The sequence below is a fragment of the Sphaerodactylus townsendi genome, unplaced genomic scaffold (genome assembly GCF_021028975.2).
Source record: "Sphaerodactylus townsendi isolate TG3544 unplaced genomic scaffold, MPM_Stown_v2.3 scaffold_27, whole genome shotgun sequence".
NCBI classification, from domain to species: Eukaryota; Metazoa; Chordata; class Lepidosauria; order Squamata; family Sphaerodactylidae; genus Sphaerodactylus; species Sphaerodactylus townsendi.
In genome coordinates, this window is record NW_025950440.1 from 559,971 (window position 1) to 587,061 (window position 27,091).

Consider the following 27,091-nt stretch of genomic DNA (forward strand, 5'->3'; position numbering starts at 1 on the left):
TCTCCTGATGAACTGATCTCCATCATGTGGAGATCACTTGTAATCCTTGAAAAATTCAGATACCACCTGGATAACCCAATCCTAAACATTCTCTGAGGTCAGAAGGCCCAGTTTAGGAAAACTTAAGGGAAAGGCCCTGTTGACTATTTCTAGTTGTGAAACAGAAACTCACCCCATCCGCACATGCAGAATAATGCACTTTCAATCCACTTTCGGAATTGTTCGCAAAGTGGATTTTGCTATTTCGCACAGTAAAAGCCAGCTGCAAAGTGCATTGAAAGTGGATTGAAAGTGCATTATTCTGCATGTGCGGAAGGGGCCTAAGAGAACACAGAAATGAAGAAATCTGGGAACAGTTTGTTGCCATTCCTCGGCAGGATTTCCTTAGACCTGATCCACATAGCTGAACTCAGAACAATTATTGGACACTCCAGTTTTAGAAGGTGCCTGCCATCTTAGCCCCAAGTGTGCAAATCCCTTACCTCAGATTGGTGCAATTCTGCAGCCAGGCACACACACAAAACAAGGAGGATCATCTCTGCAAAGCAAAGAAACATCTGTAACTTGAAATCCTGAGGTAACATTTTCCAAAGGATGAGACGCTTCAAGCATTCCACCTCTCTTAATCCACAGAGAAAAGTCCATAGAAAATTCCTGTCAGATGTTTTTCCAGCTTCTACTTGAAAGCCTCCCGTGAGGGGGCCTTTCCCCACTTACCTTAAGCCCTGCGCTACTCTTCTCAAGTAGCGCGGGGTCCCCCGGCACTCCCCATGACATTGTGGGCGGCAAGCCAGCAGCAGTCACTCCTACGCTAAGCTGCTGTCATGCGCGTTCCCCTCAGCGCAAGCAAGAGCATCCCTGGCTTCTTTGTAAACGGGCGCTGTATGCTAGGATGACCCCAAGCCAGATAGAGCTGCGGGGGTCGTGGGGACGCCCGGGCGAGCACCAGGGATGCCGTGCGCTGAGAGGGGGCGATCACGGAGAGTGGAGAAACTCAGCCCCACCCCCATGCAATTGGTTCCGTCATGGAAGAGATTTCAACATTAGGAAGTTTCTGCTCATGTCAGTGGAAATGTACCTCCTTAACTTCAGCCTGGGAGGGTAAGCTAGCATGGCATACCCTGATCTCATTAGATCTCAGAAGCGAAGCAGGGATAGTCCTTTGAAGGGAGACCAAGTATCAGCCCTTGGGTGAAATGGACATTCATGGAGGCAGTATGTCCAAGCCACTGGCTGTTGTGGGTTTTCTGGGCTGTGTGGCCGTGGTCTGGTAAATCTTGTTCCTAACGTTTTGCCTGCATCTGTGGCTGGCATTTTCAGAGGAGTATCACAGAGAGAAGTGTGTTACACACTATGTCCAGATCTACCAGACCATGGCCACCCAGCCCAGAAAGCCCACAACAACCACGTGTGGGAAGTAGTCCATGGATAATGGCCTGAAGTATTAACATGGTGGACTTACTACTGATGTTTGTTTATATCCCTCCTCTGCATAATTAGCTGTTCGTTGCACAGGGGGAGGGCTGTTACAGCAGGATAAAACAAAACTGAATGGTGCCTTAAAGATTGATAATTATGTTGATATGAGCTTTCGTGAGAGTGGTGGGTTTTGCAGAGTGGCGTACCTGGGCAAACTGGAGCCCTGGGCAAAACCTGAGTTTGATGCCCCCGAACAACAACAACAACCTTTTTTTATTAGGTACTTGGAAAGAAAGCACAGCAGCAAGAAAGAAAGAAATAAAGAAAGAAAGAAAGAAAAGAAAGAAAGAAAGAAAGAAAGAAAAGAAAGAAAGAAAGAAAGAAAGAAAGAAAGAAAGAAAGAAAGAAAGAAAGAAAGAAAGAAAGAAAACAAGCATTGGCAGGAAGGGGGTGGATTTAAAAGGAGAATCTGGGGAAATTTAGGGTGTGCCTGCAGTCAGGGGTGCAATTATTAAGATAGCAGCACCAAAATTTCAGAGTATCTTCATGAGCCTCTACTGATGATACCACCCAGGTTTGGTGAAGTTTGGTTCAGGGGGTCCAAAGTTATGGACCCTCAAAGGTGCAGCCCCCATCTCTTATTAGCTCCCATTGGAAACAATGGGTGATGGGGACACTCCCTATGGGAGTTCATAACTTTGGACTCCCTAAACCAAACCTCACCAAACCTGGGTGATATCATCAGGATAGTCTCCTGAAAAATTCCTGAAATTTTGGTGCTGCTAGCCTAAAAACCGCACCCCCTGCAGACCAAAAACAGAAAAAACACTGAAAATTCAAAAAATCCCACCTGCATTTTTTTTTTTTTTGGCGCCCTCTACGGCAGGTGGCGCTCTGGCAACTGCCCACTTTCTGGCTCCAATGGGAGTGAACCAGAAACGCCAGCACAATGGAAATATAACATCCGGCAGGCTGTTTAGAAAGACCCTTTTTGGCATTTTGTGTTCCCACAGTGCGGGAAATCACAAGCGTTGCCAGCCAAAACAGTTCTTTTCTCCTGTTAGCTGACCGTCAGAGCTCTGGTCAATTTCAGAGTTGCGCTCGGAATTTTGCGTGCTGCTCTGTGCCCCCACCATTTGGCGAAGGTTTTCCACAGAGGTCTCCTCGGCTTCCAGCTCAGCTGCAGATGATTTTGCTTTAAAAAGCAGGTGGATAAAGTTTGTTTTGCCCAGCCATCCCGTGCACGTGTCATTTTTTCTTTTTTGGTTTTGGGGGGGAATTTTCGTGAAGCTATGGCAACACAGAGAAGCTGCAATATGTGCTGTTGGGGTGAGCCCGCGAACCTGGCAGGGTCTCAGACAGTGCACCGGAATGCCTGCGCCATCTGTTGCCCTCTGGGCAAGCAGACTCGCCGGTCACAAGACCCCCATGACTCACAGGGCACAAGATGCCTGACTCATGGGTCACAAGACCCCCAGATGTGGAATTGACCCAGACGGAGACGTTTCTTCCTGCACGTACACTGCCCCCGCAGGCCATGATTTGCGCAACATCCTACCGCTCTCCCGCCTCCCCAAAAAACCCTAATAAAAGGTTCCAGGGGCCACAGTACGGCAGATTAGCCTGCAACCTGCAGACGAGCCTGCTGCTGGCTTCTCTCCACCGGACCATGATATCGCTGCGTCTCGCCTATTCCTCGCGTCGCCCGTAACGACTTCATGCGCATATTTGTGTCACTGTAGCTTTGCAGACATACCCCTCAAAACAAAACAAAAAAAGGAAAAACGACACGTGCATGGGATCGCTAGGCAAAACACACCATGTTCGTCTACTTTTTAACAGTGAAATAGCATACAGTTGAGCTGCGAGTAGAGAAAACCTCAGTGGGGACTGTTTCCGGAGTTTCTGCTGCAGAACAGCAAATGGCGGGCGAGAGCATAAAAAAATGAAAATAAGAGGTTTGGGCGGGAGAAATAAAGTGCTTCCTGCCTGCTTGCATTTGGTTAGCAGGCAGGAAACGTCTTCAACACAGGTCGGGGGGCGGAAGAGATTGCTAGTTTAGCAATTTTTAAACTGGGGCCGAGAGAAATAAAACGTTTTGAAATCGTTTTGGGGAAGAGAGCTGTATGAAGTCCCCAAAACACTTTTACGCTATGCAGAATTCAGTCCACCAGTGTCTTTCAGGTGATCTCGGACTGCCAAGCTCTCATATTGGAATAAATGGTTTGCTCAGATTTCATGCATTTAGTTTTTCATAATTTGGTAGTAACTGTTTGTCATCAACTATCGGAGAGATAGAAAAAGTGCAGAGAAGGGCAACGAGGATAATTGAGGGACTGGAGCACCTTCCCTATGAGGAGAGGCTGCAGCGTTTGGGACTCTTTAGTTTGGAGAGGAGACGTCTGGGGTGGGGGATATGATTGAAGTCTATAAAATTATGCATGGGGTAGAAAATGTTGACAGAGAGAATTTTTCTCTCTGTTTCTCACAATACTAAAACCAGGGGGCATCCATTGAAAATTGCTGGGGGGTAGAATTAGGACTAATAAAAGGAAACATTTCTTCACTCAATGTGTGATTGGTGTTTGGAATATGCTGCCACAGGAGGTGGTGATGGCCACTAACCTGGATAGCTTTAAAAGGGGCTTGGACAGATTGATGGAGAAGTCGATCTCTGGCTACCAATCTTGATCCTCCTTGATCTCAGATTGCAAATGCCTTAGCAGACCAGGTGCTCAGGAGCAGCAGCAACAGAAGGCCATTGCTTTCACATCCTGCATGTGAGCTCCCAAAGGCACCTGGTGGGCCACTGCGAGTAGCAGAGTGCTGGACTAGATGGACTCTGGTCTGATCCAGAAGGCTCTTCCTTATGTTCTTAACTATAAGAGCTGTTGGCTGAGCTGTTTAAGACATAGCTTCAAGAGATCAGGCTTTCCTGAGCTTTGTCGAATCTTCCCCAAGCTAAATAGGAAAAAACCAAACCAAACAATACCCTATAAGACTTTGGGAAACACCCTGAATTTGAAATAAGCAAAAAAACCTTCGACAATACATTAAAAAAAATATGTTGCACTCATATGGGATTCAGTGAGGGAAGGGAGAATCCTGGTATTTCAAAAAATGTGGATAGAATTAATATCGGCAGCTAGAATCATAGAATCATAGAGTTGGAATAATAGAGATGGCCCTAGGGGCCATCAAGTCCAACCCCCTCCAATGCAGGAACATATAATCAAAGCATTCCTGACAGATGGCCATCCAGCCTCTCTTTAAAAACCTCCAAAGAAGGAGACTCCACTGCACTCCGAGGTAGCGCATTCCATAGTTCTTAATATTTGCATTCCACTATCTGTCTTGATGTTCCCTTTCATACGTTTTGTCTGCTGATCTAATCTCCCCTGCCGTATCCCCGAAAGCATCATATAAATACTCTTGTTGCTCACTATTGTACAGCTATTTAGAATGAAATAGTCATAAGTGGAATTAGGATTTTAGATGTAAAGAAGTTCCCCACGCCGGCAAGTTTCGATCTCCCGAATAAGTGCATTTCTGAAATGACTTTTCCCCGCTAAAAAGGATGCACAAATCTTACCTCTATGTTTCCAGGAATGCCAGGAGATTTATCTTTGTCCTGATGCAGTTTCCTTTGCAAGCCGGTGGATTCCTCTGCTTCATTGAAGCATGATATATATACCTACGCTTCTTCCTGTTTCGCAAGGTAACTCAAACAAGGATGCAGATTCTGATGGCGTTGGATGACGGGTTTGTTCTGCAGGTCCCCCCCCCCCCCACCCAACCATCAGTCAGGGTGAAAGACATAATTATATTGTGCATTATTTCCTGGTACTTTATGACTCCCTTGCTCTAATAACATTGCCCCAAGGTGATGCATGGTCCTAACAAACATTTTTATCTACCAGAAAAGGAAGCTGGGCTTTCAAAGCAAGTGGTTGCATTTATAGAAAAGTTGGTGTGATTCCAATTGTTAACATCTCATGTTGAAAAACTTGCTGAAATATAGGAGGTTTCTTCTGCTGCTAGATTCCCCCAGTTGAAAACCAAACCTTTGATCCCCTTCCCCCTTTACAGTTATCTGAGTATTCAGCTTTCAAGAGTGGACTTGGGAAAAATGCCGTAAAAACAGCACAGGATAAAATAGCATTGGAAATGTACCACCAGTTGCCTCTTTCAAAGGGCGTTTCCCCACTTACCATCGACCCCCCTTTGCTGCGCGCTACTCTCAGCGCACATCATTTCTGGCGCGCTCCCGGGCTTCCCCACGACCCCGCGGGGTCATCAAAAGGTGCCGTTTTGCCAGGAATGACGCGCGCTGAGGGGGCGCGAGAGCGGCAGCGTCGGGGCGGCTGCGTTGTCACAGTGGGGAGTGCCGGGGGACCCCGCACTACTTGGGGAGAGTAGCACGCAGCAGCAGGTAAGTGGGGAAACAACCAAAGTCAGTGTATTGTGTATGGAATCCCACACAAATGCCAGTTATCAGGATTAGACCCCCTCGGGATGCTTCCACGGTCCATATTTGTGCATGGTTATCTTCCTCGTAAGTTTCACCTACCTATGTGAACTTCAGTGTCTGTCTCACCATTTGCAGAATGACACAGAGGGCCAGTGTAGCCTAGTGGTGAAAGTGTCAGACTAAGAATCGAAGAGTTGTTTTTATACCCCACTTTTCTTGACCGTAAGAAGTCTCAAAGCAGCTTATGATTGTTTCCCCGCTCCCCAAGCGGGAACCTTGTGAGGTAGGTGGGGCTGAGAGAGCTCAGAGAGAACTGTGACCGGCTGAAGGTCACCCAGCAGACCTCATGTGGAGGTGTGGGGAATCGAACCGGGTTCTCCAGATTACAGCATGCTGCTCTTAACCACCACACAACTAACAAAAAGCAATTGCACAAAAACAACCATTCTTTCTGAAGTAAAATAAAATTATGTTATGTCACTTGAGACAGGGAAAGCAGCATGGTGTAGCTCCGTGGTGGAGAACCTTTGGCACTCCAGATGTTATGGACTACAATTCCCATCAGCCCCTGCCAGCATGGCCCATTGGCCATGCTGGCAGGGGCTGATGGGAATTGTCGTCCATAACATCTGGAGTGCCAAAGGTTCGCCACCACTGGTTTAGCTGGTCACGTCAGATCTCAGAAGCCAAGCAGGGTCAGTACTTGGATGGGAGACCACCAAGGAAGACTCTGCAGAGGAAGGCAATGGCAAACCACCTGTCACTTGCCTTGAAAGCCCCTTGCTGGGGTCACCATTAAGTTGGTACTTGGATGGAAGACCACCAGGGAAGGCTCTGCAGAGGAAGGCAATGGCAAACCACCTCTGCCTCTCACTTGCCTCGAAAGTCCCTTGCTGGGGTCACCATTAAGGTCGAATCCCCACTACCATCTTAGCCAGGTTTCAGGACACAAACTAACCAGGTTTGAGGGACGACCTCCCCATGGCTTGCGTGGCAGATTCCGTTTTCTACACCTGCTTCTCCCCCCCTTTAATCCAGTTCCGGCAGGAATCTAGTTGCAAGTGGCACAGACCACAATATCACGATTCAGAGTTGATCCGAGGGGAGGGATGAGTGTTGAAACCCTGAATCGTTTCCCGCCGTGGAGTGTGACGGTGAATTTGGGCAAGCAATCAGCGCTGGGCGATGTGTGCACAGCCTTTCTTTGGTTTCGCTTCCGCTTTTGCGATCGTGGGCCAGCAGTAGTGCTGATGCAAAACACAAACAGTCAAACGCGTAACTTTGAATCGCTCATGGTTTTACAGGTAATGGATAACCGAGCCTGCGAACAGTTAAACAGTTAAATGTTAAACTTTTAGACGCTGGCTTTTTTATCACACCCCTACAATGTATGTTTCCGCAGTGGGAAAAGGTCCCGCCTCATCAAGGCACTCCAGCCAATCAGGGGAGACCAGCGAAGCGAGCTAGCCTGGTAGTGGGGATTGCTAAGAGTTCTGCAACCGGGTGTGTCTGCTGTGTACTCACTGCGGTGGGGAGGGAGAAATTCTGATGAAGCGGACACAGTTTCACAACGAACAGGTTTGCCTCTGCGTGCAAATTTCAAGTGGGGATTCGACCCAAGACACCACGCTGGCTCTCTCTCACACTGGCTAGAAGCGTAGCAGAAAAATAGCCGAGAAAGATGGAACTCCCCAATTAAAAAGCTGGGTAAAATGAAATGCTTTGGTCTACCTTCCTGCACAAACCTTTCAAAATGTTTTGAGGCACTAAGTTCCATATCGGCCCTTTCTGCACAGCACAAATGAAATGGCTTGAGGACAAGGGGGAAAAGAGCATTTTAGGGAAGAACTCCGCACAGCTTTTTCCTCAAGACATCTTCAGTTTTATTTCTGCTTTACCCGGGTTGTTTTTTTTAAGAAAATGTGAAATTAGTGATCATTTCCACCCAAGACAGGGTCGAGAACTTGAGATGCTTTCTCTTGGCTATGCAGAAGAGGAAGTGTTTTATTTTTTCCACCTGAGTTTAAAGCTTTCACTGCTCTTTGGTTTCTCTGCAGCACGTGGCCAACATTTTCTGCCCTGTTCAGCAGGTTCCATGCTGCTGCCATCATCATCATCATCATCATAGTTTATTTATGGTCATTGACCAGCAAGATCAAAAAGAATTAAAATCATAAATGCTGCTGCCATTTGCAGAATGTTCCCATGGAGTTTGTTCCACTTGCAGCTCAACCATGCATTCTTTCTGTGTTTAAAGCTCATTAATAAAGTTGGTTGGTCCTGGCGATCCTGCGCAGGTGTTGTTTTTTGGTTTTCTTTTTGTTTTAAATGAGGTATCTTCAAAGCTATAATGCCACAATATGATAATCGATTTCTTTGGAGGACCAAGGCACAGCGGGAATCCAAGTTGCAGAAGGCTGATCCCTGGAAAGTAAGAAGGGTGCCGACGTCATCTATGAAATGTATTTATTCATACACTCTAGAATGGAGTATATATCTTATTGGGCCTCATAGAAGTACACTCATGAAGTCACACCTTATCCAGAGGTTGAAAGTCCCTTTTCTTTGTTCAGAATCAGGGTTTGATCAGACATAACTGTCTTGGATTGTGGCTGCTTCTAAGTTTGTTTGCACCAGGAGCCGCCTTGGAGTGTGGTTGCTTCTAAGTTTGTTTGCACCAGGAGCCGTCTTGGAGTGTGGCTGCTTCTAAGTTTGTTTGCACCAGGAGCCGCCTTGGAGTGTGGTTGCTTCTAAGTTTGTTTGCACCAGGAGCCGTCTTGGAGTGTGGCTGCTTTTAAGTTTGTTTGCACCAGGAGCCATCTTGGAGTGTGGCTGCTTCTAAGTTTGTTTGCACCAGGAGCCGTCTTGGAGTGTGGCTGCTTCTAAGTTTGTTTGCACCAGGAGCCGTCTTGGAGTGTGGCTGCTTCTAAGTTTGTTTGCACCAGGAGCCATCTTGGAGTGTGGCTGCTTCTAAGTTTGTTGGAACCAGGAGCTTTGGGCCCAGGTGTGCTTGTATTGGGAACCTAGTGGCCAAATAATTTTTTGCATTTTAATTTCTGTGCAGCTACGACACATATGAAAAAAAATTGGTTTTGATTTTTTAAGAACTTTATGTTGAAAGGAGAACATAAGAACATAAGAACATAAGAACAAGCCAGCTGGATCAGACCAGAGTCCATCTAGTCCAGCTCTCTGCTACTCGCAGTGGCCCACCAGGTGCCTTTGGGAGTTCACATGTAGGATGTGAAAGCAATGGCCTCTCTTGTGGCTGTTTGCCCTCGAAAGCACCTGGACTGTTAAGGCATTTGCAAATCTCGAAGATCAAAGAGGGACTCAAGTATTGGTGAGCCATAAATCGGAAACTTCTCCCTCCATAAATCTGTCCAAGCCCCTTTTAAAGCTATCCAGGTTAGTGGCCATCACCACCTCCTGTGGCAGCATATTCCAAACACCAATCACACGTTGCGTGAAGAAGTGTTTCCTTTTATTAGTTCTAATTCTTCCCCCCAGCATTTTCAATGAATGCCCCCTGGTTCTAGTATTGTGAGAAAGAGAGAAAAATTTCTCTCTGTCAACATTTTCTACCCCATGCATAATTTTATAGACTTCAATCATATCCCCCCCCCTCAGACGTCTCCTCTCCAAACTAAAGAGTCCCAAACGCTGCAGCAACTTTTCCTCATAAGGAAGGGTGCTGCAGTCCCTCAATCATCCTCATTAAGCCTCCTTCTTCTGCACTTTTTTTTTCTATCTCTTTCAATATCCTTTTTTGGAGATGTGGCTAATTCCAGAACTGGAACACGAGGTACTCCAAGTGCGGTCGCACTCACAGCTTTATATATATATGGGCATGACAATCTTTGCAGTTTTATTCTCAATTCCTTTCCCTAATTATCCCTAGCATAGAGTTTGCCTTTTTCACAGCTGCCATACATTGAGTTGACATTCCCATGGAACTATCAACTAAGACGCATTCAAATCCCTTTCCCTGGTCTGTGACTGATAAGCTTTACTGACCCCTGTAGCATGTATGTGAAGTTTGGATTTTTTTGCCCCTATAATTGCAATTTCACTTTGCATTTTGCTACATTGAACTGCATTTGCCATTTCTTAGCCCACTCACCTAATTTATCAAGGTCCGCTTGGAGCTCCTCTCAATCCTTTGTGGTTCTCACCAATCTCTACATAATTTGGTATCATCTGCAAACTTCTACAACACAGCCACTCCACCCCCCTACTTCCAGGTCATTTATGAACAGGTTAAAGAGCACTGGTCCCAATGATGACCCTTGGGGATACACCACTCCCCTACATCTCTCCATTGTGAGAATTTCCCATTTACACCCACTCTTTGCTTCCTGTTTCTCAACCAGTTTTTAATCCATAGGAGGACTTCCCCTCTTATTCCTTCATTGCTGATTTTTCTCAATAGTCTCTGGTGAGGGAACTTTGTCAAAAGCCTTTTGGAAATCCAAGTAGACAATGTCCACTGGTTCCCCCTTATCCACATGCCTGCTTACATCCTCAAAGAACTCTAGTAAGTTTTCTGTAAGACAGGATTTGCCTCTGCAAAAGCCATGCTGACTCTTTCTCAGCAGGTCTTGCTTTTCTACATGTTTTATAATTTTATCTTTAATGACAGATTCTACTAATTTACTCACATAGGAACAGATGTCAAACTGAGGGCCTGTAATTTCCTCGGTCCCCCCTAGATCTGCATTAAAGATTGGTGTGACATTGGCCACCTTCCAGTCTTCAGGGATGGAGCCTGGATTTCCAAGGATAAGTTGCATATTAAAGTGAGAAGATCAGCAATTTCATGCTTGAGCTCTTTAAGAACTCTTGGGTGAATGCAATCTGGGCCAGGGGATTTGGTAATATTTCAGTTTGCATTTTCCAATGGCTGCCAGAACTTCTTCCTTGTCTACCACTATCTTTGTTAGTCTCCTCGGATTCGCCTCCTACAGCTTGGTCTAGGTGCAGGAATTTTCCTCACCTCCTCCTCTTGGGTGAAGACAGATGCAAAGAATTCATTCAGCTTTTCTGCAATCTCTCCTGTCATCTTTGAAGTACACCCTTTGTTCCTTTGTCATCTAACGGGCCTACCAGCTCTCTTTTGCTGGCTTCCTGCTTTTGATGTACTTGAAGAACTGTTTGTTGCTGGTTTTGATGTTCATGTTTTCATGTGTTCTTCTATAATCCTTTTTTGCCTCCCTTACAGCTAACTTGCTTCTCTTTTGCCACCATTTGTGTTCTCTCTGGTATTCTTGATCAGTTCCAGTATGGACTTCCATTTTCTAAAAGACATCTTTTTTTTTCCTAATAATTTCCTCAACGTCCCTTGTTAACCATGGTGGCTTTCTTTTGATCATGTTGCTGCCTTTCTCTTAACCCAAGGAACACATTCCAGCTTTGCTTTTGCACTGTGCTTTTAAATAACCTCCAAGCATCTTGGACATTTTTGACTCTCTTTGATTTTCCCCTTTTCAGCTTCCCAAGCACTATCCCTCTCTCATCTTTGAGAAATTTCCCTTTCTGAAGGCAAATGTAACTTCATTTCAGTAGCTGTCACTTGTTCGCATGCAGAGAGCTACCACCTGACAGCATTGTGGTCGCTGTTCCCTATCGCCTCAGTCACTGACTTCCCGCACTAGGTCCTGGGTCAGTCCCACATAGAATTAGATCTAGGATCACATCTCCCCTGGTTGGTTCCCACAACCATCTGCTCTAAGCCACAGTCATTTAGGCATATCCAGGAATGTTCTCTCCTTACTATGACCTGAACATGCATTTTTTCCAGCTCTATATGGGGACAGTTAAAATCGCCCATTACCAATTTTACATTTTTGCTTTTGTTGGCCTCTCTAATTTCTTTTTTTCCATCTCTGTAACTTCTTGTGCGCTTTGGTCAGTTGTACTATAATATATTCCTAATGTATAACTATTCTTCCCCCCTGGTATTGTCATCCACAGTGCTTCTGTAGGCGAAACATCCCCCCCTGCATTGTCTAGTTTTATGTGACACTATGCCTTCTTTTTGATGTAGAGGGCCTACTCCACCCCCAATACTTCCTGTCCTATTCTTCCTGTAGCATTTGTAAATCTGGGATAACAGCATCCTAATGGTTCTCCCTCATTCCACCATGTCTCTGTGATGCCCACTATATCAATGTCCTCCTTCAAAACTCTGTACTCCATCTCCCCCATTTTAGGCTCTAATGCTTTCTACTATTAGCATAGTAGAGACACTTGTATACTCTGCCCCTCTGTCCCTAACCTGGGATTTATGTGTTTTGGGTCTTCTAGCTTTTTGTAGACACTCATCACTTATCACATTGCTGTGCTCTTCAGCGTGGTTGATTTCAAAAAACTCTCCTTCTCTGTCTGCATCCCCATGGACTCTGTATTCCGAACCGAAGTCACCTCTACAGTTCCCTGTCGGCTTTCCCCCAGGGATCTCAGTTTAAAAGCTGTTCTGCCACCTTTTTTAATGTTGAGCCACCAGCAGCCTGGTTCCTCTTTGGTTAAGATGAAGTCTGCCCCTTTTGTACAGGCCTGCCTTATCCCAAAAGGTTCCCCAGTTCCTGACAAATCTGAAACCCTCTGCCTTTAAACACCACCTTCTCATCCACGCATTGAGACCCTGTATCTCCGCTTTGCCTAGCTCTCGGCCTATGCTGCGGAACAGGTAGCATTTCAGAGAATGCCACCTTGGGGGTCCTTCCGGACAACCTTTTTTCTCCTAGCAGCCTAAATTTAGCTTCCAGAACTCCTCCCGGGCACATTTCCCAAATGCTGCTGGTACTAATGTGGACTACAACTGCTGGATTCTACCCCAGCATTGCCCAACAGCCACCCGGTAGGACGTAGCGTGACATCCGCAACCTTTCGCGACCAGGCAGGCAAGTCACCATGCGGTCATCAATGTACTGTCACAAACCCAACTCTCTATATTCCTGATGATCAAATCACCCACTACAAGGAGCTCTCCCCACCTCCCTAGGGGTATCCTCAGTGCGAGAGGATATCTGATCACCTCAACTAAGGAAGGGGTCCCATCTAAGGGAACATCTTCCCCCACCCCAGACTGGCACCCTCTGTCACCCCGTGACCTTCATTCTCCATGAGACATCTGAACAGATGCCACCTTTGGGAGGGGGACCCGGCTGCTGGGTCCCTGAAAGCCTTGTTTGTTGCCCTCTCTGCCTCCCTCAGCCTTCCTCCGTGTCTGCTACCTTTCGCTTCCAGAGAACGGACACGTTCCTTGTATGCCAGGAGCTCATTGCAGCGAAAGGCACACCCACGACTTCTAAACTAGTGGCAGATAGTCATACATGTGACACTCAGTGCAAAACACTGGGAAGCCCCCATCCCCCTGCTGGCTTCCCTGCCTTCACATTCAAGTCTTTGTTTATATATTTAGATATTAAACTTTTAGTCAGTGCCCCTTTGGAGCTCATCTGTACCTACTATCATCCTCAAAAAATGTCCTTTTATTTAATTAATTCTATTTTATTTATTTTTTAAAAAAAGAAGAAGAAATTCGCCGCTGGTTCCAGAGACTGAATCTAAAGACTGAATGACTCCACCTCAGGAGCTCCACACCTTTAAGCAGCCCAGGACAAAGAGTAACCTCTGTTAACCCCCTGTTAAGCCCCACCTCCAGCAGTCTCAGCTCTTAGCAACCTTACAAGGAGAAAAAGAGAAAACCCCTGCAAACCCCTGTTAAAAATACACTGTTTTAAAAGATGTGGCTTTGAGAAAAGCCCTCCAAAATGAACACCAGCAGGTCACTCTGCTCTTCCTGGCCAGTTGCCTTGTCCACTGCTGCTCCTTTCTCAAGTGACAGAAGTGACATCTTTCTCAAGTGACAGAAGTGACATCTGATGTTTGCCTCTGGTACAGACTAAAGAAAAAATGATGGACAGATTGGTTCTTGAATATTCAATACTTTCATACATGTAAAAACAGTACTTGGGGACTGTTAGCTCTTTGGTGCAGAATTTCTTGATTTCCCTGTTATTGGTGCACCAGCTCATCTTGTTTTACTATGGTGGATACACAACCTCCAGGTGTTGGCTGGAGATCTGCAATTGCATCCGATCTCTAGGTGACTTAGGTGAGTTCACCTAGAGAAAATGGCTGCTTTGGAAGGGGGACTCTGCGGCATCATATCCCATGGATGTCTCTCACATTCCCAAACTCTGCCCTCATTAGGCTCCGCCCCCCAATCTCCAGGTATTTCCCAAACCAGAGCTGGCAACCCTAGCTGGTGGTCTGGACAAAATGGGAGGAGGCAGTCCTTTAGTGCCCTGACCCCAAGCCATTTAGGGCAGTGGTTCTCAACCTTCCTAATGCCGCCACCCTTTAATACAGTTCCTCATGTTGTGGTGACCCCCAACCCTAACATTTATCCATTTTACAGATGGAGAACACTGATGCAGAGAGTCTTAGGCGACCCCTGTGAAAGGGTCATTCGACCCCCAAAGAGGTCCCGACCCCCAGGTTGAGAACCACTGATTTAGGGCCTTAAAGGTTTGAACCAGCACTTGAAAGGATACCTGGAAACTGATGGGAAGTCAGTGAAGATCCTTTTGCACCGATGATTTGATAACCTGGCTGCTGCATCTCAGACCGTTCGAGTAACATTCACCGATGCCATTATGATAATACAAAAATCACATTTTGCTGCAAAGGAAAAAGAAAGTTGTGTTGACCTTGGAATGAGGTGGGGGACAGATTCTGCCCCCCTCCCAGATTTGAGTGGTATTTTATGACGATGGCCCCAAATTTTCTTCACCGGAATGCTGAGCTTGAACTTCTAATTAAATGTCACAGAAAAAAAATCAGCTCCAAATCCAAGAGATTAGCCTCGTGGAAACAGGTTTGTGGTTTGGCAGGGAGGGCAGTTGACAAACACCCTTCCTTGACGCAGCTTCCCCTTGGCACCCTGGCAATTGCCCTGTTGGCCAGAAAGATGGCGGTGGGCAGGCTTGCAGTGAAAGGCTAGTGAATTATTTTTGTTCCCAATCCCTCACAACACCTCACAACAGCTCCATTTCCCCTAGATACGCCTCTGGGCGGATGTGCTATTTTAACAAGACTAATGGGGAGTCCAGGGCCACGTACATTCGCATCACTTGAAGATGGCCAGTGGTAGGGTGGTTGTCCATACCTACATCAGTGCACCTGCCCACTGTGCGGAGAAAGCAGCAACTGGGCTCATACCCTTTGTTGCTGCCCCAAGAACCGAGGGGGAAGACCACTGGCCAGAATTCAATTGGTAAAAAGGCTTGAGAGAGTTAGACCCCTTCTGCACACACAAAATAATGCGTTTTCAAACCACTTTCACAACTGTTTGCAAGGGGATTTTGCTATTCCGCACAGCTTCAAAGAGCACTGAAAGCAGTTTGAAAGTGCTTTATTCTGCATGTGCGGAAGGAGCCTAATATTACCCAACTGCTGGTAGAAGAAATGAATGACTGCTTAAAACAATAAAATAAAACAATTTAAAAAAATAAAAAAATAAAAAAATAAAAAAATAAACGACAGCTTAAAACATATACCAGGCTCTAACCGGCACCAAAACAAAATGACAGGAGGGAGTTATTTTGCCAATTTTCGTGGTCCACTGTGGTTATTGGTACACGCAGAGCAACCAAATCAGCAAAGATCACTCCCCCCGTGCCAAGTTTTTAGGTGCACAAACTGCTTGGTGGGAGAGGCCGGTTGTCTCTTCCCCTATGACACTCTTCTATTTGGTTTCTCTGTTGTTGCTTCTTAAGACACAGGCAAACTAGCATAAACAAGTGAAGAAACGTAGAGTTTGCCTAATCACAGGTGCAGGCCAGACATGGGGATATTTTAAGGAACTAACCAACTATTGCAATTCTTGGAAAACGCAGTTCTTCAAACAGCTTCCTGCAGAGATATTTCATGCCAGGAAGTTAGGTCATGTTTGTTCTTATCAACAGCCACAGGTCTGTCCGGCACAGGAGGGTAGGTCTCATTAGACTATCAAAACTCTTCAATCAAGGACAATGGAGTGTGGAAAAACCCAAAGGTTCCATCATTCCTGACAGAGCAGTCTTCAGCTTTGTGATGACACTACCTGTGTTGTTAATAGCCATACTCTCATTGGCCATGCTCTTTGATATGGCATAAAGAAGAAGAAGAAGAAGAAGAAGAAGAGTTTGGATTTATATCCCCCCCTTTCTCTCCTGTAGGAGACTCAAAGGGGCTGACAATCTCCTTGCCCTTCCCCCCTCACAACAAACACCCTGTGAGGTAGGTGGGGCTGAGAGAGCTCCGAGAAGCTGTGACTAGCCCAAGGTCACCCAGCTGGCGTGTGTGGGAGGGCACAGGCTAATCTGAATTCCCCAGAGAAGCCTCCACAGCTCAGGCGGCAGAGCTGGGAATCAAACCCGGTTCCTCCAGATTAGATACACGAGCTCTTAACCTCCTACGCCACTGCTGCTCCTCTGAAGTAAATATAGAAGGCACACTTCTTCTGGCTTGAAGTCGTGGTGAAAGTTTTGTCTGCTTTGTTTCCATATCCCAAAGAGCCCATTAGAAGAAAACGTTGGCATTTAGATCTTGGCTAAAACTACCACAACATCAGGCTGTTTTCCTGTGCCCTCAGTATTTATTTATTAAAAAGATTTACTCACACCTGCCAACCCAGAATCCTTAAGGCAGCACCGGGAAGGGAAACAATCGGTGGCTACATGCTTGTTTGTTTGTTTTTTACTTTTATATTGCTGCAGTGGTGACTAAAATTGTGGGAAGAATCTCATGGGCCAAAGCACTGATTTTTTTTTCCAGCTTGGAACTTTTTGTCAGTAGGCTGCACAATAGATAGTTAAAAAACAAAAATCATCGGGGTTCTAAAGAAGCTGGAATATTAGTGAAAAGAGCCAGGAAAATATCAGAAGTAGCACAGCTAGGGTTGACAGCTGTTGGTGTAAAGATTTCTAGAGATTGGGATTTGTGAGTGGCACCTAGCGGGTGGAGGAATTTCAGCCACAGCAGAGGTGGAAACGGAATAGGTGTATACCTGCTGAACATACTTGGTAAAGAGCCCTCCCCTGAGAGTTCAGAAACAAGCTCACCACTCGCATCAGCCACCTCCACTCCACAAACACCCCACAAACACAACAACAGCAGCAGCATCTACCGACTGCTTCCTAACTGAAATGGAGTCCAACTGGCCATTTCCTGCCATAGGGCTGGCCTGGCCTGGCCTGTTGCCACCCCCACAGAAATTCAGCGCCTACTGATTGGTCGCCTACTGATTGGCGAGGCAGGAAAAATACACCACTTCTGCCCCCGTTCTGCTCCTGTGGTGTTTGCACGGCAGCGGGGTCACACAAGGATATTAGAAAAGAACCACCAAACTGGCAATTTTTGAAAGTCGCGGAGCAAAGAAAATATTGCAGGACAAGACTGGGGCAACATCGGGGCAGAAACGCTGTAGCTCCAGGAACCTTGCTGAATTCGTGACTGCACAGGGATCTTTTCCATGCTTACTCAGGGATGTTTTGACTGGAAAAAAATTAGGATATTATACCTTTGCATCCTCGCTGCTTTCTTTGCAATACTCTCCCACCTTTAGATTGAGATATAAAGACTCAGGGATCTCCATTCTGGCTTGTATTTGACGAAGAGAGCTTTTGACTTTCAAAAGCTCACATCCCTAAAATCTTTTTCATTTCTCTCATCCTCTGAGTACTGTAAGATCTTAAATCATCTGAAATTTGGCAAAAAATCTGAATACTAATAAATTCTCATAGGTGTTGATTTTTAAAAATTGTTTCACAGTAAAACTGGCAACCATGGATTTTGCATTTTGTTATTTGATTAGTTAATATTGAAAAGCACATCCTTGTTCCAGGTTGGCCTAAGTTTTTAAAGAGTATCTCGCCACGCCAATTCTTTATTGACAACATAACTCTTCTGTCTTTCCCCCGACTGAGTGGATTTAATTGGGGAAAGGGAGATTGACACAATGAATAAGATTTGTCCAGCACAGCTAAGAAAGAGTCCGTCTTTTCAGAGATGGTCGAACAATGACTGTATTTTGCATGGGTGAAGCAATAGCATATTTAGCAATGTCCCTTCCCACCTGATGAAGAGATAATATTGAACTAAGAACTGTGGAAAAGTCCGTCGCCTTAACATCCTCAGCTAATTTATCAAACTATCAGTACTAACAGGCTTTTTAAAAATACAAAACACTAGATTTGGGGGCAGCTGATTGCTCTATTTGCCATTCACTCAAGCCACCAAGATTTTAACTGAAAGTTAATAAAATTAATAATTACTCATTATTGTTATAGTATGTTATTGTTTCTATTTATTAATTCTGTTGATTTATTTATATCATGCTTTTCTTCTCAATTAACACAAAAGTAGCTGACAAATATGTGTGTGTGTATGTGTGTGTACTTCATATCTTCTCCTCCATCTGCCTCTGCTTCTCCCCCTCAGATCTTAAATACCTATTGACAGAGGAGAACCAACTTGGCTAAATATTATACAGCTAGCAGGTTCTATCTGCTTCTTTGAATTATTAATTTACATTAATTATTATTAAACTATGACTTTTGCCCAATCAGGATGAATATACTTCTGACACCGTTATTCTGGAAACAACAAAGCAGAGAGTCCCTATTTTAAGGCATTTTCATAGCTGTTACCATAGGTGTTACCAAAGGTAAACCTTTGGTATGATCCAATAAGGTGGTTTGGTCTCCATGACATCACTTCCAGGTAGGGTGCCCAGACCTTCACTGAGGGTGAAAGCTCCCCACTTTGGGCCTCTCCCCAGTACCATTCAGCTGCAGTACTTACTAGTAGCAAATTGAAACTAGGCCTCCAAAGCCGGTAATGAATCAATGTCACTTCTGAAATTCATGGCAATGTTGTCAGTAATACATGGATGATTTGGTATTTGGCCAAAATGTTAAAAATGGCTTCTGTCATAGATTTTTTGTCCAAATATCAAAGCATCCTCATTTCAACAGTGACATGATGACATCACTTCTGGTGTGTGCTGCGATGTCGGCAACAGAGAACTTGGCCTAAGTTTGGTGTGGGTAAGTTCTCTCCACCCCCCCATCAGTTGCATGAGGAACCTGGCAACCGTACTTCTGGGTGGTATCCCAAATGTGACATCATGGCAGTTGTTTCTTCACCCTTTTTTATCCACCAGGGCTGGGAATGGAGCACAGTGGCGTACCCAGGCAAACTGAGTTTGATGCCCCCTCCCCCCATGGCCAGCCACCCTCTCCCACCATGACCAAATAATGATTTTTTTTACCAGGTAATTTCAAAGTCACCATCACATTTTAGAACATTCCCCAACTCACAAATCTGAACACAGCAATGGGCCATGCCACACAGCAGAAATATATATATTTTAAAACAATTTCAAAATGCTTTCAAAATGTTTTATTACTGCTATGAAAACATTTTATGGTGTTGAATCCAGTCCCCCCAATTGGGGGAAACAGCATCACTTTCAATGTTATTTAAACTGGGGACCCCCGATTCTCCCTTTAAGGTGGATTTAAAAGGAGAATCTGGGCTCCCTAGTTTAAACAAGTGATGCTGGAATCCAAACAGCATCATTTTCAGTGGTGCTTAAACTAGGGAGCCCAGATTCTCCTTTTAAATCCACCTTAAAAGGAGAATCTGGGGTCCCCAGTTTAAACAACATTGAAAGTAATGCTATTTTGGGGTGGATTCTCCCCCACCCTGAAACAGCATCACTTTCAATGTTTAAACTGGGGACCTCAGATTCTGCCTTTAAATCTATGCCGAAGGGGGGGGGATTTAATAATGATGATGATGATGATGATGATGATGATGATGATAATAATAATAACTACCTTTATTAGGCATTGAGAGAATAAAAGAAAGAAAACAAGCATTGGCAGGAAGGGGGTGGATTTAAAAGGAGAATCTGGAGAAATTTAGGGGGTATCTTTCAGAGTATCTTTGTGAGCCCATATTGATGATACCACCCAGGTTTGGTGAAGTTTGGTTCAGGGGGTCCAAAGTTATGGACCCTCAAAAGTGTAGCCCCCATCTCCAATTAGCTCCCATTGGAAACAATGGGCGATGGGGCACTCCCTTTGGGAGTCCATAACTTTGGACTCCCTAAACCAAACCTCACCAAACCTGGGTGATATCATCAGGAGTGTCTCCTGAAAAATCCCTGAACTTTTGGTGCTGCTAGCCAAAAAACTGTGCCCCCTGCAGGCCAAAAATAGAAAAAATGCTGAAAATACAAAAAAATCCCACAAATGAACCTGCATTTTTGGCACCCACCACAAGGGGGCGCCCTGGGCAACTGCCCACTTTGCCCAATGGGAGGAATGCCTCTGATGGAGCATGAAAGTAAGAGGTTGCCCTATTTGGTGGGCAACCTGGTAAGCCTAGTTGAAGCTCTTGAAAGAAATGTTAATTTCATTGGACAGAATGAAATTTAATTCCAAGTTGATGCAAATTGCAGTATATTGTAAATAGAGTTGTCCTACTCCCATTGGGCTCCTTGCTTTGGGGTCCTGTCCCCAGCTCCATTGATATACGTTGCACCCCTTCTATTCATATTTACCCAGCTCCATTAAGCCAGCCAGCATGGGTCTCACCAGTGGCAAATTGAAGACTAGCCCCTACGTTGTCAGCAATTCGTCAATATCGCTTCCAGCACTCACCAGAAGTGATACTATCACATCACACATGGCTTGGGGTGCTCTGGTATGTGGACAAAAACTCTATGGTATAAACAGCTGCTACCATGGAGACTTAGCCTAAATGCTAGATCATCTTCACATTATCAGCTTCATAGTGACACCACTTCCATGAAGTGTCAGAAGTGATATTGATGAGTCACTTCAGCCTTGTAGGCCTCAGTCTGCTGCTGTTAATGAGTACTGGGGAATTAAGCTTAAGTTGCTGATGATGAAGAAATTGAAATTGTTCAAGACTTTCTATACCTTGGCTCCATCTTCAACCAAAAGGGAGACTGCAACCAAGAAACCAGAAGGACATTTTATTTATTTATTTTATTTATTGTATTTGTATCCCGCCCTCCCCGAAGCAGCCATGAAGGAAGTAGAAAAGATTCTTAAATATAAGGATGTGTCACTGGAAACCAAGATTGTGTCAATTCTTGTCAATTCTCTGGTGGAACAGGCTCCCTAGTGAGACCAGGGCCCTGTGGGACTTGCAACGTTTCCGCAGGGCCTGTAAAACGGACCTGTTCTGCCAGGCGTTTGGCCAGCCGGGTGGAGTGTGATTTCACCATCTAGGCCTCTGGTGGGTTCAGTTCAGGTGGAGGGTTACCACTATCTTTCTATCTGAAATAGTTCCTATTATAGTTATTGGTTACAGGCTTGGATATTATTGTTGTTTTAAATTATTATATTATGTTGTATATTTTGTGTTGTTCTCCGCCCTGAGCCCTCTGGGGGAGGGCAGCCTAGAAATTGAAAATATAAATTAAAAAATAAAATAAATAGTATTTCCCATTAATCTGTATGTGGGTGAAAGCTGGACAGTGAAAAACGCTGACAGGAAGAAAGCAGGTTTCTTTAGAAGGTGGTGCTGGAGGAGAGTTTTATGGATACCATGGACTACCAAAAAGACCAATCAGTGGGTTCTAGATCACATCAACCCTGAACTGTCCCTAGAAGCTAAAATGACTAAACCGAGGCTATCATACTTCAGTCATATTATGAGAAATCACCAGTCACTGGAAAAGACAATAATGATAGGAAATGTTGAAGGCAGCAGGAGACCAGGAAGATCCAACATGAGATAAACTGACTCCGTAAAGGAAGCCGCGGCCCATCAGTTTGCAAGACTGTGAACGACAGGACATTTTTTAGGACATTGATTTGTAGGGTCAGAATGAGTTGGAAGCAACTTGACGGCAGTTAGCGACACACCCTGACGTGCTGCATACCGATGAACCGATTACCTTCAGGTTGGCTAGATTCCATTTCTTTTCACTCCAGCCAAAGAATAGCAATTTTCCAGTTAATGGATAAACTCAGCCTCTGGCTGCTTTGGGACTGCTTAAATGGGGCGGAACAATGGGATCATTGATGGTGTCGCCCACCCTGAATTTGTGTGTTACCCCTTTAATTCTACATTTATGTCCCTTCATTTATCTGAGATAAATGCAGTTCAGTGTAGCAAAATGCAAAGTGATGCACACAGGGGCAAAAAAATCCAAACTTCACATACACGCTACAGGGGTCAGTGCTATCAGTCACAGACCAGGAAAGGGATTTGGGCGTCTAAGTTGATAGTTCCATGGGAATGTCAACTCAATGCATGGCAGCTGTGAAAAAGGCAAACTCTATGCTGGGGATAATTAGGAAAGGAATTGAGAATAAAACTGCAAAGATTGTCATGCCCTTATATAAAGAAAAGCAGTAGTGCAAATCCGCACTTGGCATTACTGTGTCCAGTTCTGGTCGCCGCATCTCAAAAAGGATATCGAAGAGATAGAAAAAGTGCAGAGAAGGGCAACGAGGATGATTGAGGGACTGGAGCTCCTTCCTTTTGAGGAGAGGCTGCAGCGTTTGGGACTCTTTAGTTTGGAGAGGAGACGGCTGAGGGGAGATATGATTGAAGTCTATAAAATTATGCATGGGGTAGAAAATGTTGACAAGAGAGAAATTTTTCTCTCTTTCTCACAATACTAGAACCAGGGGTCATTCATTGAAAATGCTGGGGGGAAGAATTAGGACTAATAAAAGGAAACACTTCTTCACACAACGTGTGATTGGTGTTTGGAATGTGCTGCCACAGGAGGTGGTGATGGCCACTAACCTGGATAGCTTTCAAAAGGGCTTGGACAGATTTATGGAGGAGAAGTCAATCTATGACTACAATCTTGATCCTCCTTGATCTCAGATTGCAAATGCCTTAGCAGACCAGGTGCTCAGGAGCAGCAGCAGCAGAAGGCCATTGCTTTCACATCCTGCATGTGAGCTCCCAAAGGCACCTGGTGGGCCACTGCGAGTAGCAGAGTGCTGGACTAGATGGACTCTGGTCTGATCCAGCTGGCTAGTTCTTATGTTCTTATGTTCTTATGAGATCCCATTTTACATGCCCCTCTAGGGTTGCCAACTTTTGATTGGGAAATTCACAGAGATTTAAGGGAGGAACCTGCGGAAGGCAGGGTTTGGGGAAAGACAGGAAAGGACCTCAGCAGGTATGATGCCAAGACTGCCATTTTCTCCTCTGGAATGGACCTCTAACATCTGGAGATCAGTTGAACTTCTGGGAGATCGCCAGTCTCCACATGGAAATGGGCCACTTTATGTTCAGCCGAATGAGGAAGGTAGAATTCTTCCTGGACTGTGTCACTTTATACCCTAGGTGAGTAGTTGCCATTCCATCAGTCAGGCCTCGTGTAAATGGTGCACACGCCAATTAAAGAACAGAGTGACCCAGGAAATAGTAAAGAACATCAGTGAGAGGATATTCTGAGGCCAGGATGTGTCAGCCTGTGGTGTTTTCTCTTTGCAAGGACAGAGCAAGACAAAACGCCAGTTGTACTTCCAGCACACATTGTCCTCAAAGGCTGCTCAGTTTGTTTTGAGTTTTACCTTCAGGTGTCATTCCAATTTCCTTATTTGTATCAGAGGGAGAGAAAGGGGAATAAAGAGCGATTAATACTGGGGCATTCCTGGGCGGGACTGTGGCAAGGACGCAGCCACTGCGCCGGTCCTTGGACGGGAAACGAATGCATGCAGGCGCAGACTGCCACGCACGCCGGTGCACCTCCTGCTAGACTGCTTCCAGTTCTGCGCGCTACTGCTGAGAGGAGGGGCGTAACTAAGGCAAAAATCACGTGGCAAAATCACCAATTAGTAACCCCCTCTTGGCACACACAAATAATTAGTAACGTACTCTCGGGAACCTGTGAGAACCTGCTGGATCCCACCTCTGAGCTAGCCTGATTTTAGCAGATATTGGAAGCTAAGCAGGGTCAACCCTGGCTTGCACTTGGATAGGAGACCACCAAGTAGTCCAGGATCACTGTACAGAGGTCTCTCTTACCGGAGAGGGACTTACCAACATTACCAACACATACATGGTGGAATGAGGTGACAGAATGGGATGTGCCACTTCATACTGGGTGGGTGGGGCATAGCTTTGATGCTGCCTCATGATGAAAACCCCCTGAAGATAAGCACACCAAGGAGGAAAGTTCTAATGTAGCTGTTTGCATGCTGTGTCACCTTTCTACTTACAGAGAATTAGCCTAGGACAGTGATGGCAAACCTTTTTGAGACTGAGTGCCCAAATTGCAACCCCAAACTCACTTATTTATCGCAAAGTGCCAACATGGCAATTTAACCTGAATACTGAGCTTTTAGTTTAGAAAAGCTGGTTTTGATTCCGGCGGCGAATTGCGCTACTCGGGAGTAAGCAGTCGGTAGTCGGTGGCTTTGCTTTGAAGCAACTGTGCAACTCTTCCTAACGGGTGAGTCACGCAACCCTAGTAGAGGGTTTACTCGAAGCTAAAGCCCCATTGAAGCCAGTCCAACCCGAGCTTGCTCCCAGGTAAAGGATTCGTCGTTTTAGTTCTTCATGCATTTTAAAAAATCAGTGGGGTTTAACGGCGCTGAACAGGTTTACCTACTACAGCCTTCCCCAAAACAAAGGTCTTAGGTTTAATGCTAATAATCGAGCCCAGTAGCCCAGGTCAGCCTAGATCAGTGGTGGCGAACCTTTTGCACTCCAGATGTTATGGACTACAATTCCCATCAGCCCCTTCCAAGCATGGCCAGAATTATTGCCGCATGTTGGAAGGGCCGATGGAATTGTAGTCCATAACAATCTGGAGCGCCGGTTTCGCCGTTCTACTTATTAACAGATGTAAGCGTAGGTGGGGGTAAGCAACTCTTTAGTTTGCGCTCAACAGGAGAGGGCCTCCGCCCTGGAAATCTCGCGCCATGGGTTCCGCCGCATCCGCACTGGCCAATGAGAAGATATACACGCCAGTCTGGAAGTGGTTTTGTTCACTCTACTGTCTCAATAGGCTACAGCCTCACTTGGACCGGAAAGGTGCAGAACCCTTTAGTCTAGTCTGCAGAATTGACAGCCTAGAAAACCGTGCTTTGGTTGTTGGACTGCATGGTGGTGTTGGCATGCCTCACTGAGTTCCTGTCCATTCCTGACTCCATCCCACGAATCTCAACCTGAATATAGGACCCTTCTCCCAACAAACCCCGCTTAGAAATGAGATTATTTTCAAACCGCCAACCAGCAATCGCGACAAGGTCTTGTTGCGCATGGTAGAGATCCATTGTCCGTCAAGATAATCACTAATGACTTCTGGAGATTGAAGAAAGGAGTGGTGGCGTAATTGTACGCTGATATCATCATATCAAGTCTCTGGGGCACCCTGGAGGCAGCTCTGGTGAACTACAACTCTATGGTAAAACCTAATTTTAGCATTTCTGGAAATGGAGCGGCATAGCCCCTGTCTCGGCCTGACTGGACTTTTCTTAGGCCTGACTGGAATTTCGGCGAACAAATGAAATGTAAACAAATGAAGTTATTTCAATGGGGAACAGTGAGGTTATGTTGAAATGGTTAGTGTAACAAGGCGGCGAAGCACACTCCTGGGAGGGTACAACATACACACGTGCTATGAAGTTTAATGGCCTGCTTTTCCGTATTTAACAGTCCTTTCTGCACAAACATTTTGAATGTTTTGAGGTACAGCCAATAAAGCATTTCCTCCATTGAGTTCCATGAATGTTTCTGTTCAGGCCCAAAACATTTTAAATTAGAATCCCTTTGAGAGTGAACCTTTAGTGGAAATTTTTGCTCAAATAATGGCCACATTTGCCAGCGCAGCCCTCAGTAAAGGATGTTTCCCATGCCTCTCTGCTCCCCCTCGACTTCTTCCTTTGATGCCATTTTCTCAACTCACTCCTCTATTCCCTCTCGCCTCTTTAATTTGGAGCCTTTTGACGTTTTGGTCAGCAAATGCTAATCTTTTACGGACGACTATACAAGGCTCAGAGCAGCACCCCACTGTGATCATTAAAGTACCTGGCCGATAACCAACTCAAAAAATCATAAAATGGCTGCTAGAAGTATTGCTTGGAGGGCGAGTGTGGACATACAGAGAAGGTGTGGAACCCAAGTGAAGGGAACCAACAAATGGCCTGTGAGAAGTTAGGCGCTGTGGTAGTGATAATTTCTCTGTGCTTTGCAGTGTGTTTAAAGTATTTAATATTCGAGTGCAAGCAGAGCTTCGGGAGTGAGCCAGAGCCAGAGATGCTTTATTTGTATGATCGAGGATCTATGTTGAAAGAAGCGCGGAGTTAGCCCCACTCTGTTTCCCTAACATCGCATCCTTCTGAAGATGCTGCTCACAGACGCAGGCGCGTGAAACGGCCAGAGAATGCTGCTAGAACACGGCCATACAGCCCGGAAACCACACAGCACCCAAGTGATTCCGGCCGTGAAAGCCTTCGACAATACATCTCATATTTTGTTTTCTCAGATGTTGGAAGCTGCCTTGAGCCTACTGTGGGAAAAAAATCCAATGAATAATATAAAATAAATAATGACACCGATGCTATCCTTTTGGAATCTCTGGCCCATTAAGATAAGTGTGAATCAGTTGGCCCATGCATATTACCTACGCTTTTCCACGTCCTGCCCCGGTTTTAAAATTGTCCTGATTTCAGCAATGCCCTGCAGCCCGCGCCTTGCAGCAGCCAAGACTGCTCTTCTGGGCGCTTTCCTGTTTCTGACTGGGAGCTTCAGCAGTGTGTTTCCAGCTCTGCTATGAGTAAAAATTTGTCACTTTATTAAGATGTTGCCATAAAACATGAAAAATCAGAATCAAATACAACATCAAAAATAATAGCAAACAACAGCAAATAAAACAAATAAATAAACAAAACTCTAGCCTCACAGTGACAAAACTCCTAAACAAAACCCTAAGCAGCCTTAAGAATCAGGAAATCAGGCATCATTAAACTAATCAGCTCCAGAATGCAGATTCCCACAAGAGAAGAGAACCACAATTAATACTCAAAATCACTTTAGCTCATGTGTATTAGTTCAAACCTGCATCCTTAAAAACACACATTGAAATGATTCAACAATCGCATTAGATCTACCCTGGGTGGTGCATCACTCTTCATTCGT

At 45.3% G+C, this 27,091-nt stretch overlaps 2 protein-coding genes across 2 annotated transcripts in view; one reads left to right on the plus strand and one right to left on the minus strand.

Annotated features, from left to right (window-relative positions):
• LOC125425311 (serotriflin-like) overlaps window positions 1–5,104 on the minus strand; it is a 30,883-nt gene extending 25,779 nt beyond the window's left edge. The window contains exons 1-2 of the mRNA XM_048482915.1: window positions 5,012–5,104; window positions 483–538 (exon numbers count right to left, since the gene is read on the minus strand). Coding sequence (XP_048338872.1) covers window positions 483–536 — 54 coding nt within the window. The 5' untranslated portion in view covers window positions 537–538; window positions 5,012–5,104. The remainder of the gene's footprint in view (window positions 1–482; window positions 539–5,011) is intronic.
• The window catches only part of LOC125425308 (serotriflin-like), a 133,490-nt gene that overhangs the window by 69,112 nt on the left and 37,287 nt on the right, over window positions 1–27,091 (plus strand). The window lies entirely within an intron of this gene.